This window comes from Lacerta agilis, chromosome 1 (assembly GCF_009819535.1).
Source record: "Lacerta agilis isolate rLacAgi1 chromosome 1, rLacAgi1.pri, whole genome shotgun sequence".
Classification (NCBI taxonomy): Eukaryota; Metazoa; Chordata; class Lepidosauria; order Squamata; family Lacertidae; genus Lacerta; species Lacerta agilis.
The window spans coordinates 102048557-102062227 of record NC_046312.1 but is presented as its reverse complement, the minus strand read 5'-3'; the positions used below and the strand labels follow the sequence as shown (position 1 = coordinate 102062227).

General features: G+C 40.8%; 1 protein-coding gene across 2 annotated transcripts in view; it reads right to left on the bottom strand.

The window, feature by feature from the left end:
* Window positions 1-13671, bottom strand: part of GALNT13 (polypeptide N-acetylgalactosaminyltransferase 13) — a 143734-nt gene that overhangs the window by 26331 nt on the left and 103732 nt on the right. For both annotated transcript variants that reach the window (XM_033165124.1, XM_033165134.1), the window contains exon 9: window positions 1787-1926. In XM_033165124.1, the coding sequence (XP_033021015.1) occupies window positions 1787-1926 (140 nt within the window). The remainder of the gene's footprint in view (window positions 1-1786; window positions 1927-13671) is intronic.

The following is a 13671-nucleotide window of genomic DNA, read 5'->3' as shown; positions in this document are numbered from 1 at the left end:
GATGGACTTACAAGACTTGCTTGTATCGATGAAAGTTTTGTGCCAACAGTTACTATTGCTATTCCCTGTACAGCTGGGATGGGGAACCTGTGGACCTCCAAGTGTTCCTGGAATCTCCTGCTGTTGCTAGAGCTGGCTGGAATCCAAAAACATCTGGTTTCCTTTCCCTGTAACATACCTCATAGCTATATCTTCAGGAGTCTGGGGGTGGGGCGTCCTCATAAGCTCAGTGGACAGCTAGAAGCTGAAACTGACAAGCAATATTTATTTCACAGCTGCTGCTTGAAATTCTCCTCTTGTTTCCATAGAAACCTACCACTTATTGGTGAAAATAATGTGTTTTTAATGATTGTTTCATAACTTCACTTACCTTAGTTTCCCTGAACTGTCAGTTACGTGGCAAAAATCTCATTATTTCAAGCCTATTAAGTGTGCTGTTTAAAAAATGTCCTAGAATTATTATTAGGTTTCTTTTTCTAAACCTGGTTTCGAATGACAAGCCTTGGAGTGAAACCTGATCTGGCATTGTAATTTATAATTCTAAAAGTGGAGATTAATGTCATTTGTAAAGCAAATGCAACCCCTCCCCCTCCACTTTTTTAATACATCACTGCCAGATGTTTCAAACAAAAAATGTACAGCATTTAAGAATTAAACAAGATGAAAGACAAGGGAAGGTTACAATAGCAAATTATCTGACAATTTGGACTGCACCAAATCTCTAAATTCTGGTGCCAGGGTGGGGGTGGGACACTTGAAAGCAGATTCCAAAAGTTTTGGCCAGATTCAGGAGGAGATCTCAAGTCAGTCAACATAGAAGTGATTTCCTTTGACTTACAACAGATCTTTGGAGAGACGTCTAAGCCAGGCATAGGCAAACTCAGCCCTCCAGATGTTTTGAGACTACAACACCCATCATCCCTGATTACTGGTGCTGTTAGCTAGGGATGATGGGAATTGTAGTTCCAAAAGAGCCAGTGTGGTGTAGTGGTTAAGAGTGGTAGACTCGTAATCTGGGGAACCGGGTTCGTGTCTCCACTCCTACACATGCAGCTGCTGGGTGACCTTGGGCTAGTCACACTTCTTTGAAGTCTCTCAGCCCCACTCACCTCACAGAGGGTTTGTTGTGGGGGAGGAAGGGAAAGGAGAATGTTAGCCGCTTTGAGACTCCCTAGGGTAGTGATAAAGCGGGATATCAAATCCAAACTCTTCTTCAAAACATATGGAGGGCCGAGTTTGCCTATGCCTGGTCTAAGCAATTGATTTGTCTAAAGCAGAAATAAAAGCACTCCTTTTTTTAAGTTACGGCGAATATGCAATGCAAATCGTGATACTGGACAACAATCTTTGTTTATAAGCACACTAGCTCTGCCCTGGCCTCCACACCATCCAAGAGTTGGAAGGATAAATTCTACAATGAAAAACATTTTAAATTTGCGGAGGCCCCTTTCACACATTAAAACCTTGATTTCCCAGGCCTCCAAATTACACAAAGCACCTACACACAGCTTCAGAAGTTACTCCTCCAACTTGTGAAGAGCAACACTGATATTGATAGGGGAGTTAGAGCTCACACACTCAACCTTCTTCTCCCTCATCACTTAAAAAATTAAATGTTATCATATTTTCAGGAAATGTTACTTAAAAGTTACCTAAATGTATCACATTTAAAGTGTCAAGGGCTACATAGGGAACAATTATAATGCCTTGGGCTCATTTGAGATTATCATTTAAAAAAACAAAACAAAACCCAAAACCATCCTTATGCAAAAGAAATAATTCATACCTCTCCAAGGGAGTAATATCGTCGTGGAATCTGGGAGTCTGGATAGACATTTTCTAGGTACCATGAAAACGGTTTGCATTTTAAGTTCTCTCTCAATGCTTTTCTGACTGATACATCTCCATAATCCACTTTGACAACTCCTGTAAAAAAAAAATTCAGAGGAAAAATAGTGATTAATATTCATATTCTTTTAAACCATCCCCAAATGACAATGAGTAGTTAATTACATTTTAAAAAAACCTACAGTACACTAATGATATTCCCAATTTACCTACCTCTGTTTCCCTATTTTTGTTATTGTACGTGCATAACTTTCAGGCAGGCACTTCATAAACAAATGTTTTATTTATAGATTGAATATATTATATTATAGATTGAATTCCCCATTTGTTGGGGGAAAAAACAATTGCCTGTATCTGCTGCAACACTAAAGTGTCATGAAATGGAGAAGAGATTACCAACTAGACTGCTATCTTAAAAAAGGACTTTGCCTACATACTTCCACTGCAGTTGCCAGTTTTGTTTACTTTCTTATCTGGAAAAGTGTTACAGAAGTGATGGTACCAGCATAGACAGGCAATTATTGTAGCCTTTATAGCATCAGGTGTTGTTAGCATAAATGAATCAGTTCTTTTTACATTTATGTACGTTTCACCAGATCAGTCTTCCAACAGCTTGTGAACCCTGATGGAAAACAAAAGTATGGCAGATTCGATTGTAGACTAGCTGAGCTAAGAGGAGGGGGAAAATTGTGATGGAAATTAGAAAAGTATATATGCACATGGTTTCTAGTTTCATACTGTTAGGTCAATAAACAAAAGATGCAAGGAGCATGCATCACTGAACGATAGCTGCAGATGCATGAAGGCTGTTAGCACCCTAACAACAGCTATACAATTTCAAGGGCTCTTGACCCGTGCAACATGCTATACACCACCGATACCAGATGCTAGCCACACTACACTGTAGAAGCTGCATGTGTATGGCTAAGAGCCCTTTAGAGTTGACCTTGTGGCATACTGACCATGAACTGACCATGATTTGGGCATACTGACCATGATTTGGGCAGCCTCCAGGTAAGTGCCATCACATTCATTAAGCCTGCAAAACTGTTCCCTATATATAATCAAAGAATAGATGGCGGCTTTCCTCAGGCCTTTTCTTATCTTGTGAGAACTGGTTTTAATCATGTATTAGGAGGAGGCCTGTCATATGAAAAAAGCAGCATTTGATAAAAAATGATCTCGCAAGGTACTTTTCAGTGGTATCAAAGTGCAAGGAATAGTTAATGTAACTTACTCCCCTTTACTTTCAGAAAAAAGGGCATATATAATTTATTTATACTGCAATCTGCAGTGCACAGTTTTTTTTAAAAAAAACCACACGGCGTCTATCACAGCACATTACAATTGCTACAGCAGGCAGAAATATCATTATGCGGTCAGTCGAGACCTGCTGCAATTTCTAAGTGGTTCACAGGGGGGGGGGTTGGGAAACACTTGCTTTTTTACAATAAAAAATAAAAAAATGGTGGGTGGGACTGTTTTCAGCAGATGACAGTTGCCTTTCTGGATTCAATAGGAACAGTGTTTCAGATTTCTAGTGTCACTACTTGGAAAGCCTGAGTTAAATGATCACAAGGCACAGATGAATTTTGAGGGGAGACCAAAAAGCAAACTGAAAGTATAGGTTTCTGTTTTGTTTTTTTAAATAACAGCAGCAGCAGCAGCAAAGCTAAGACTAAATAGGTTTTTTCCTACTCGGCGCTCGTTAAAATGAGAAATTAACTGGTAGTTTAAATACGTTTGATGAAATGCTGACTTTTACATACAGCATCCAGCAGGTGGAACTGTTTTCCCACAAAAAGCCAAGACTCAACGCTATATAAATCTTTCGATGCATTTCAAATAGAATAAATCTGTTCCCAGCAAGGAATGCAAAACCCAGAGAGAGAGAGAGAGAGAGACTCACACACAAAAACGTCCACATCTTACTCATGTGAATGGGGGTTCAGTGAATTCAGTATGCTATGTTGTGCAGATGATTTTGTCTAAATTTCAATATTGCTCTTTGAAAGAAAAATATATTGTCATAATATACACAAACATTTACAGATTTTAGATTCAAATATTTAGCCTTGTAAATGCTATTAATAACGCTGCTTTGGATAGTGTCAGACAGTGCAATCAATAGGTAACAGTGGATGCCCACCTGAACCATGCACCTGCTTTTCATGCTTCCTGTATATTGTGCAAAAAGAGAAGTAGCCTAACTTCAGTATGGAAATGTGTGGGCATCCAAACAGATGGGGTTCATCCATCTGAGCATAGAGCAGACACACTGCACAAAAAACATATGCACACAGGTCAGTTGCTTATCCAACATGGCTGCTTAATCATAACATCCAAAGCTACTCTGAAGACTTTATGCTGTCAGCTCTGAGCTCTCCAATGCTGCTGCTGTTTGCCTTCGCCTATGCCAGCAAAACAACACCTCAGTGAAAGCTCAACAACAACAAACAAGCAAATCCTGATTTAGGTGTGTCTGAATGATGCATGGTCGCACACATGCACACAGCACCAAACAAGGAAGTATCCCCAAAACATCCTAAAGACATCATGAAAAGGGGGGGGGAGCATGGGTTGTTGTTTAGTCGTTTAGTCATGTCTGACTCTACGTGACCCCATGGACCAGAGCACGCCAAGCACTCCTGTCTTCCACTGCCTCCCGCAGTTTGGTCAGACTCATGTTGGTAGCTTCGAGAACACTGTCCGTCCCCTGCTCCTTGTGCCCTCAATCTTTCCCAACATCAGGGTCTTTTCCAGGGAGTCTTGTCTTCTTATGAGGTGGCCAACAGGGGTACAGCAGGCTAACACACACTCTGCCAATGTTTGTGGGATTCTGGAATGGAACTTATTTCAGGATAAATGGCATATATTGTGGGAAAATATGTTCAAATATAAATCTTCACGGGGGGGGGGATTAATTCAAGATTTATGATGGAATGGGACAGAATTAATATTATTAAGGAACAATCAGAAACTGACATGGTCTGGAAATAAACAGAGGTGAAGGTAGAAAGGTTCAGGCATTAATAAGATGAGTGATGGCTTTGCTGTAGAATGTTAATTCAATCATTCCAGTGTGGTGTAGTGGTAAAGAGTGGTAGACTCGTAATCTGGTGAACCGGGTTTGCATCTCCGCTCCTCCACATGCAGCTGCTGGGTGACCTTGGGCTAGTCACACTTCTTTGAAGTCTCTCAGCCCCACTCACCTCACAGAGTGTTTGTTGTGGGGGAGGAAGGGAAATGAGAATGTTAGCTGCTTTGAGACTCCTTCAGGTAGTGAAAAGCGGGATATCAAATCCAAACTCTTCTTCATGTCCTCAGATTCTTATGACCAAATACATTTTGAAGTCTGAACAGTACCTAGTTACAGTTTGGCTCAGAACTTATTCTGCAGCTCTATATTCAGGTTCTAGAGTCCCTAAACCTGGGTATTTAGTACCATGTCCACTCCTCCTTAATATCTTATGGGAGAGGGTGCAGGACCTTTGTCAGTTCAAAGGTCACATTTCCTTGTAGGCAGCCTTCTGAAAGCTACAAGCCAGTGGTGGTTGGAGTCAGAAGCAGACACAGGCAGGGTTAAGAATGCTAATGCTGCAATTACAGGACCAGCTTGCTTCTCCACACACTAAGACATCCCTCTCTACCCTCCATCCAGACAAGCAAGAGGCAGAGTTCACAGACACGTTCCAGCCAGGCAAAACCATTCAAGGTGGGTCCAAAGGAGGACCAATGAGGGTTGTGACTAGGAAGTGGGTGTGGCCTGGGAAGAGTCCTGAGGGTCAGACCAAGACATATGGAGGGCCACATTTTGTCACCGAGTCTGTAGTCTCCCATCTCTGCCACAAAATGTCAAGCAAAAAGTGGCCCTGGAAAGAAGAATTACTATGCAAAACCTCTTTATAGAATCTGATGACCCACTCAGGTGGGTTGATTTATTAGAACGCATAGGTTGGATAAGAAAATATATGATAGGAAAGTGTAAAGTAGGTTAATTAACACAGGTCTAGGGATTAAGAGTGAACAACTAGGAATCCATCAGCTCAGTTAATGCTGAAAGCTTGCTTGCTTCTCAGAAGTCATAGATTACTATGGCTGACTTGGAGCGATTTGTGCAGTTGCTGTTGCTCTATCCCCAGTTACCAACTTGTTCTGTTGTTAGGAAACAGAAACAAGGACTTATCCCTCTATGCATTGCCACAGGGCTTTCTCGCTGTGTCCTGGGTCTTTATTTAGGGAAGGAGGAAGTTAATATATTCACACAGACAAAAGTTTATCCATACCAATGGTGCTGTTTCAAACTGGTGCTGTTTTTTACTTCTGTTTCTTTTCCTACTACTTTTTTCCTTAGGGATAAAATATATCTGTCTATGGGAGGTCATGTAACTGACATCTGATGGGAAGGTGTTCCACAGGGTGGGCACCACATTTACAAAACTGCTGCTTTCACATGCAGCATAGAAGTCATTCCTGCTGCCTAACTTTATGATCTTCTTCTTCTTCTAATATATAGACCGCTTCATGGCATAAAACCATCAAAATGGTGTACACAGTAAAAACAGGATAAAATGCTGAAAGACAAGCTCTGAGAGCAATAAAATCAATTCTGCAAATGCTAAAACAATAAAATAAACCCATCCATGCAAACTCTAAAAACAACAAAAACCATCTAATCAAATATAAAATTGATCTTTCCTAAATGATTGTGCTGCACCTCAGGGAAAGCCTTCTTTAACAACAACAACAACAACAACAAGGTCTTCAGTAGGTGCCTAAATATCATGACAGCAGATGCCCGATTGTGGTGAATAATTGATCTCAGTGAACAGGAGCTGTAATGCTAAAAGCCTGGTTTCTCGTACAGGGTAAGTACACATCTGAGGCATATGGTTAATTATCATGTGTTGACTGATGTATTGTGTTCCCCCTTGTTTATGTGAGTAAAGACTCCCCTAAATTCCTGGAACCAGTAAAGGGTTATAATTTAATTAAAACCCCTGAATTTCCAGATCCAGTAGGGATTCAATTGCTGGAATAGCCAGGCTAGCCTGATAATGGCTGTGAAGTATGAGTCATTAATCTAACAAAAGCAAGGCAATGAGCCATTAAGAAAGTGGGGACTCTGTGCCAGACACAAATGGGTGGAGCCCAAGTGGGCAGGGACAAAAAAGAGTTTGGAGTTTTTAGGATTTAAATTTGCTGTGGCGTATTCTTGTGGAAAGGGTTTCGGCCTGTAAGCGGCAAGCTGGAAGGAGGGTCAGAGCCATGGTTGAGGTCTTTTCAGATCCCAGGCTACAGCTATGGGAGAAGTGTGAACCTTTCGGAGTGTTAATGCTTTGAACTATTCCGTCGTAGACTCGGGTTGTATACATGTGTAAATAGACCATATATCATAAAGACACCACCGTCTGTGCTGTGCATTTCCAAAGGAAACATTAACTCTGGGTAACCTCCTAGAACCTCACAATTCACATGTAATGATACATTTTGTAAGCCTCTCCCCAAGAAACCCATTACCACAACCTCTACATTTGTCACTTCCAACACCATATATAATCATTTTGATTTGTAAATTATAAAAGCCTTTAGAAAGAAGTAGAAACAGGACAATAGCATCCCTCTCAATTTTTGACAGTCTGAGCTTTTCCTCATAATGTAAAATACTGTGTGTCATTTTCTGCAGTTAATCCAAGCATATGTGACAAAGTGCCATTTTTTTTTTTTAGCACAAAGCTAGGCCTGTAACAAGGATGGGTAAATCTGTCGGTTTCAGTTTCTCTCGTTTCTTTTCAGTCTTAACTTCAGTTATCCACATTTCCACATCAGTTTGCATTCCTTAAAAAAAAAACCCAGAAAAAATTACCAGCATTTTAGTGTAAATTTATTCTAATATGCACATTTTTGCAAAGTGATATAAGACATTTTTGTATGTTAATTTCATTAATATGTGCAAGTTAACCCACATATGTACTTTTGTACACATTACTTGGGTAGAGAGCTGGATTGCAAAATTCGAGGAAGTGCAAATTTCAAAAGATGGATTTTGTTTCGGTTCTTGTATTGTTTTGGAAAGTGCTGATTTAGTAAGCACACCTTTACATGCAAACGGAATCTAATTTCTCCCCCATTCCTACCTGCAGCACAATTGCTGTCCACAATTAGGGCTGTGCAACAGATTTGAATGAATCCCATGCCTTCTAGGCTGCCCATTCTGCCTCCTGTACTATTTAACGTCTATATAAACCAGGGGTGCACAACCTGCAGCCCTCCAGTTGTTTCTGGACTACAACTCCCATTAGCCCCAGCCAGCATAGCCAGTGATCAGGGATGATGGGAGGTGTTGTCCAACAACACCTGGAAGACCGCAGGTTGTGCACCCGATATAAACCATCTGGTGCAGTGTCATCAGTACGCTGAAGACATGGCAGCTCTCTCTCCACTCCATTAAAATCAGGAGAGGTTGGGAAGGTGATGGACAGGTGTCTGGAGGCAGTGCCGGGATGGGGGCAAAAAACTAAGGCTGAATCCTGATAAGATGGAAGTGCTATGGGTAGGTGGTTGAAACTCCTTGGTCTGAATACCAGACATATTTGTTATATGTGATTGTGACATAATTATCTTTAACCCTAGTTACAGGTGGGTAGCCGTGTTGGTCTGCCATAGTCGAAACAAAATAGGAAATTCTTTCCAGTAGCACCTTAGAGACCAACTGAGTTTGTTCTTGGTATGAGCTTTCGTGTGCATGCACACTTCTTCAGATACGCACACTTCGTGTGCATGCACACTTCTTCAGATATGCACACTTCTTTAACCCTGCCACTCTTCTTGGGAGGAGCAAAACCATTCACATAGATATCAGTATTAAAATTGAACAGCAGGGATCAAACACATTAAAATGATTGCAGGTTTTTGTATGATCTCAAGGTATCGTGACATGGTATCCTGGAGTGTAAAAAAACAAAACAAAAAACACACACACACGGCATAAAATAAAGGCTTTTAATTCAAACACCCTGCAGTTTGTAAGAACGACATTCTGTTTCTGCTTCATGCTGCGTATTTTCATCCTGTGACCTGCTAATCTCCAATTAACTACATTCTCAGTGTGATCCTACCCACAAATTGAAAAGTCTACCCATCTATATCAGAAGATGTTAATAGCTTTGCTTTTAACAGGGAGAAAGGGCTACAGCTCAGCTCTTCCAGAATTAAGTTCAAGAAATCAGTTTCTAAGATTTGTTTGTGCAAAATTCTCGCTTACATAGGCACACAAACATATGCCCCATTCTTCCTTTCCCCTGCAGTGGACCTATAAATCATTTTGTTATCTGAGAAGAAAAAATGGGGTGGGGGAGGCCGCATCACTGAGTGAAAAAAACAACAAGAAGAAAATATCAAAAGATACTAGTTAAACAATGGTTCGGATTCAAAAACTCCACAAGTTTTACTTGTGCAACAGGTGTTTCTCTATTCCTTTCTACTACAGACCTCTGAAAAGGTATTTCTGACTTGCTCAGGAGTGGCTTTCAGGGAGCGAAAGAAGCAGTAGGAGAAAGGGAAAGGCCCACTGCACTTGTGGAAAGGGAATTCAGAACACCACTTTGTGTGAGCAAAAGTGTCTTCTGCTCATACAAGGGTAAAATCTGGATCCATATCCGTGTCTTTTCTCACAGTAAATGCTGTAGCTCTTCTGCTTTCTGGTCCGCCACCATTTGCTTGTATAATGGTTGGGTGTAAGAACATGCATACCCAAGACTATACTTTTACCATTCTACCTGTGAGATCCAACTTTTAAAAAACTTTTCTCCTACAATAACTATGTAGCCAGCATATGGGTCTCATACATTAGTGCAATTAGGAACTCAGATACTGGCTCTCCATTCTTGTGAGACAGACAAAAAAGGGTGAGAACGGGCAGATCTGCATGTCATGGCTCAGTATGAATGTGTGAGCAAGTAAGCTTCCAGAGAGGAGATGGTGGCTGCTTTGCTCCTCCTCAGTCATCCTGCTGCTGCACAAAGCCATAGTTTGGCTCAGCATGTCAACTGAATCTAGGATTGTGGTTTAGCTCTCCTAGGCAAACCGTGTGCTGTCAACCATAGGACAAACCTGGGTTACAGTATGGGGTCGAATGCACAGTATTACATCAACAAGTGGCTCAATGATATACTGAGCAGGGTGTTGACTAAGAAGTAAAAGTGGATTTCTATTTCCACTTTTCATTCCCTCTGAAACTCTATTACAGTAAAGCGTGATCAAAGCCTTTGTTCAATAACCTTTTTTCGCAGAGTAGGAAACAGAATAGGAAAGCCAATATAGGGCAAGTACAAAGTGTTCATCACACCTAGATTAAGTACTGATTCTTGGCCAGCTTATTCCTTTCTTAAGTGTTCAGTACTATCCTGACTCTGTGTCACTGTGCCTGGTCACACTGTCATGCCATGGCTTCAGGAACTAACCAAAGCTAAATTTGGACTGGCCTTCCTTGCGCTGTTCAGTTCATTCACTATTACAAGAAGTCCTGATTATCATAAGTACTTTTAAGTTATGTGTGGATACAAATATATTAATGCAGAAAGTAGGTTCTGATCTCACTTTCACAATTTACTTCAAAGGCAGCTTACTCTCGGGAGTAAGGCTACAAGAGAAAAATAAAAACTTCAAAAGCATTCAAATGCACCCCACTGATTTCACTGCTTCATAAGGTGAAAGGAATTAAAAACATGCGGGGGAAATTCCAAGGCAAATGCAGTTAGCAATATATAAGTTGTTCATGAAAGAAACAGAAGGAAGTATTCAGTGCAGCTTATAGTAGGTGACATGAGTGGCCTTTGAGAGATAATTTTCATGAAGCCTAAAGGACAAGCACGTTTGAGACATGATTCGAAAGCAAATGCTTGAAGAAAACCTGTTTTAAACTCCCCTCATTCCCAAGCACAATATTCAAACTTACTGCAAATCCCTGGCTTGGGGAACATTTCAGGTTAGTAAAGACAAAATTTACATTTAGTAGCCAGAGGGGGAGAATGCAAGAAGGAGGAAGTAAATCGTGCTGTGAAAAAAATAATCCAGTTCATAGCAATGGAGCATGCAAAACACACACACACACGAGAGAGAGACATCCAATGCGGTATTTGAATATAAAACAAAAAGTAAAACAGGATAAAGCAAAATGGTGGGGGAGAAGAAAAGCAAACATTTCACTGGATTTTGATACTTAGGTAGAATACCTTTAACACAACACTCATGTGAGATAGGTTAGGCCAGAGACAGCAATCTGGTGCATTTCATGGCTGAGTGAGGATTCGATTGTGTGTACAACCATTACAGAACACAGGCTCTTCCTATTTACTTGTAACTCTTTTGAGGGTAAAAATCCTTCCAACGCAGCTTACAAAATTAAGACAACAGGGAACTACTGGTATACAGTATTTAAAATACAATTAGAGCCAGTCAATGCTAAACTCATTTAAAAATGCAGCTAAAATACCAGCCTCCACAAAAATGGAATGAAAGGTTGAAAAGCTCTTTTCTATGGTGCCTCTCAGTCTAATAGATCCTGATGGGAAGCCAGAGAGCAGCCTTTCTGAGATAGGTTCTTGCAGTCCTTCCAATAACCTGGGCCCCGACTGCTTAAGGCGGGCATGGGAAACCTGTGGCCCTCCAGGTGTTGTAGGACTTCATCCTTGACCATCCATCATCCTTGACCACTGTCTGTGCTGGTTCTGGCTAATGGGAGTTTGAGCAAATGGGAGTTTGAGATGTGGGAAGTGCACACAGAACTCCCATCCCTTGTAGTGGTTAGAGTGTTGGACTAGGACCCAGGAGACCCAGCCTCACTCACTCACAGCCTAACCTCCCTCACAGTGTTGTTGTGGGATTAAATGAGGACAGGGAGGACCATGTAAGCCACATTGAGCTGTAAGGAGGCAAATGTTGGTATATAAGAGCAATAAATAAATAAAATAAGTATGGGGGAGCAACAACAAAAAACAGGGTTCTGTTAAGTGCAAATGTTGTATGGGTGCTGGGCATAGACTGAACCCAAACTGGGCCTTTTCTGTATCTCAGGCAACTACTACAAGGCTATGTGTATGTGTCATTTTGTGGTTTACACAGCATATGAAGTTTATGAAGGGTCAAATCAACACACAGTTCTTTCATACGTTTTGAGAAACACAGTTGCAGAAGGGAGTTGAAAATCAGCTGCAGTACCATTCCTCAAAATTAACTGAAATAATGGATAAGCTGAGATTCTCTTACCCTATTTACTGAAATATATGTCTGTTGTTAATGTGAAACAGAAAGCGTAGGAGAGCAATTTGAATAGGCATTAAACGTAACCATCGCATTCACATTTGCATTACAAAGCACTTTAAACACCATTTGTGAAAACAATCGAGGATATACAGTCTGATCCCAAACTTGTTTACTCTGAAATCAGTCTCTCTTTTATGACTAATTGTCCCAAATCAACAAGCCAGCCTGGCAACAGGAGCATCTCACAGGAACAAACTGAAGGCTCTCAGTGACAGCAGAAGACCCTCCCTTCCGCACCAGCACAAAATACAATATGTCCCCCTGCCACTCTCACAACTCTGTTTTCTGTCCCCCCCCCACCCAAAAAAACTTGGAATGAAATGTTACTTTCTGAGAAGAAAGCAGTTTCAAAGAGAAAATAATCTAACCCCCCCTTTCCCCCCTGAAAAGAAAATGGTAGCTTTTATTTGTATGAATGTGTTCTTATCTCTTATCTCCAATCCGTTCTGCAAAGGCGAATAATAGACTTTTAGACTTCAGAAGACTGCAGTGTTTCAGCTTCCTCCCTTCTATTCCCCCCCCCCAGCAAGCTGAATGCTGTTAAATAAAACCTGTTCCAGAATCAATCTCCAGTTCTAGCTGCATGGATATCAAACTATAAACCCCACCGGTGCTCCCTTGCAGCATCACTTCTCTCGCCCAGCTACCTCCTCTGCCTTAAATTCATCTTTATTTACCTCCTCTGCAGCTTTTAAAGTATTGAGACCCTTGAGACCAAATCCTCTTTCTCTCTAGAATGGCTCTTTCTTCTTGTTGTCGTTACTTGCAGTTTGCAAACCTCTGCAAACTACGCAAAAACTGTGTTACATCATAATGTAAGTGACGTACCGCTAACTTACGCCATAATTTAAGACAAATACAATTTTAATGTTTTGGGGTTGTTGTTTTTTTTTGGAAGGAAGCAAACCTCATTTAATATGTTCTCGTAAATGAATCAATAAAAGACTCTACCTCATGATAGACGACACATATTTCACATGTGTAAATGATACGTGAACCACTAAATGCTAGTTTCCAGTTATTGCATAGTAGCAAGTCCCATTATCACAAGAACACTTTTCGAAAAGCCACTGCAACCACAGGAATTTATACAATTTACATACATGAAAGATCCATGACATCTCTTTCTAAGTGAGCATGTACCTGAAGATGTTTGTGTCAGCAAGTATTGTATGAATTGGTCTTTTACACTGGGTTTTCCAACTTTGTTTTTTTCCCAAACTGCTCACTACGAGGTTAGAACAGAACTTCCAATTGTTCTGTTAGTGTTCTTATAAATGATTTTATTTATTTGTTGCATATCTATCCCACCTTCTTCTCAATGAAGCTCAAGGTGGAGTACATGGTTCTCACTCTCCTTATTTAATCCCCACAACAATCCTGTGAGCTAGGTTAGGCTGAGATGCAGTGACTAGTCCAATGTCAGCTAGTGAGTCTCATGGCTGCATATAGTCGTCCCCCCTGCCAACTTTGCGGTAAAACAGATTTCCTTCCATTTAA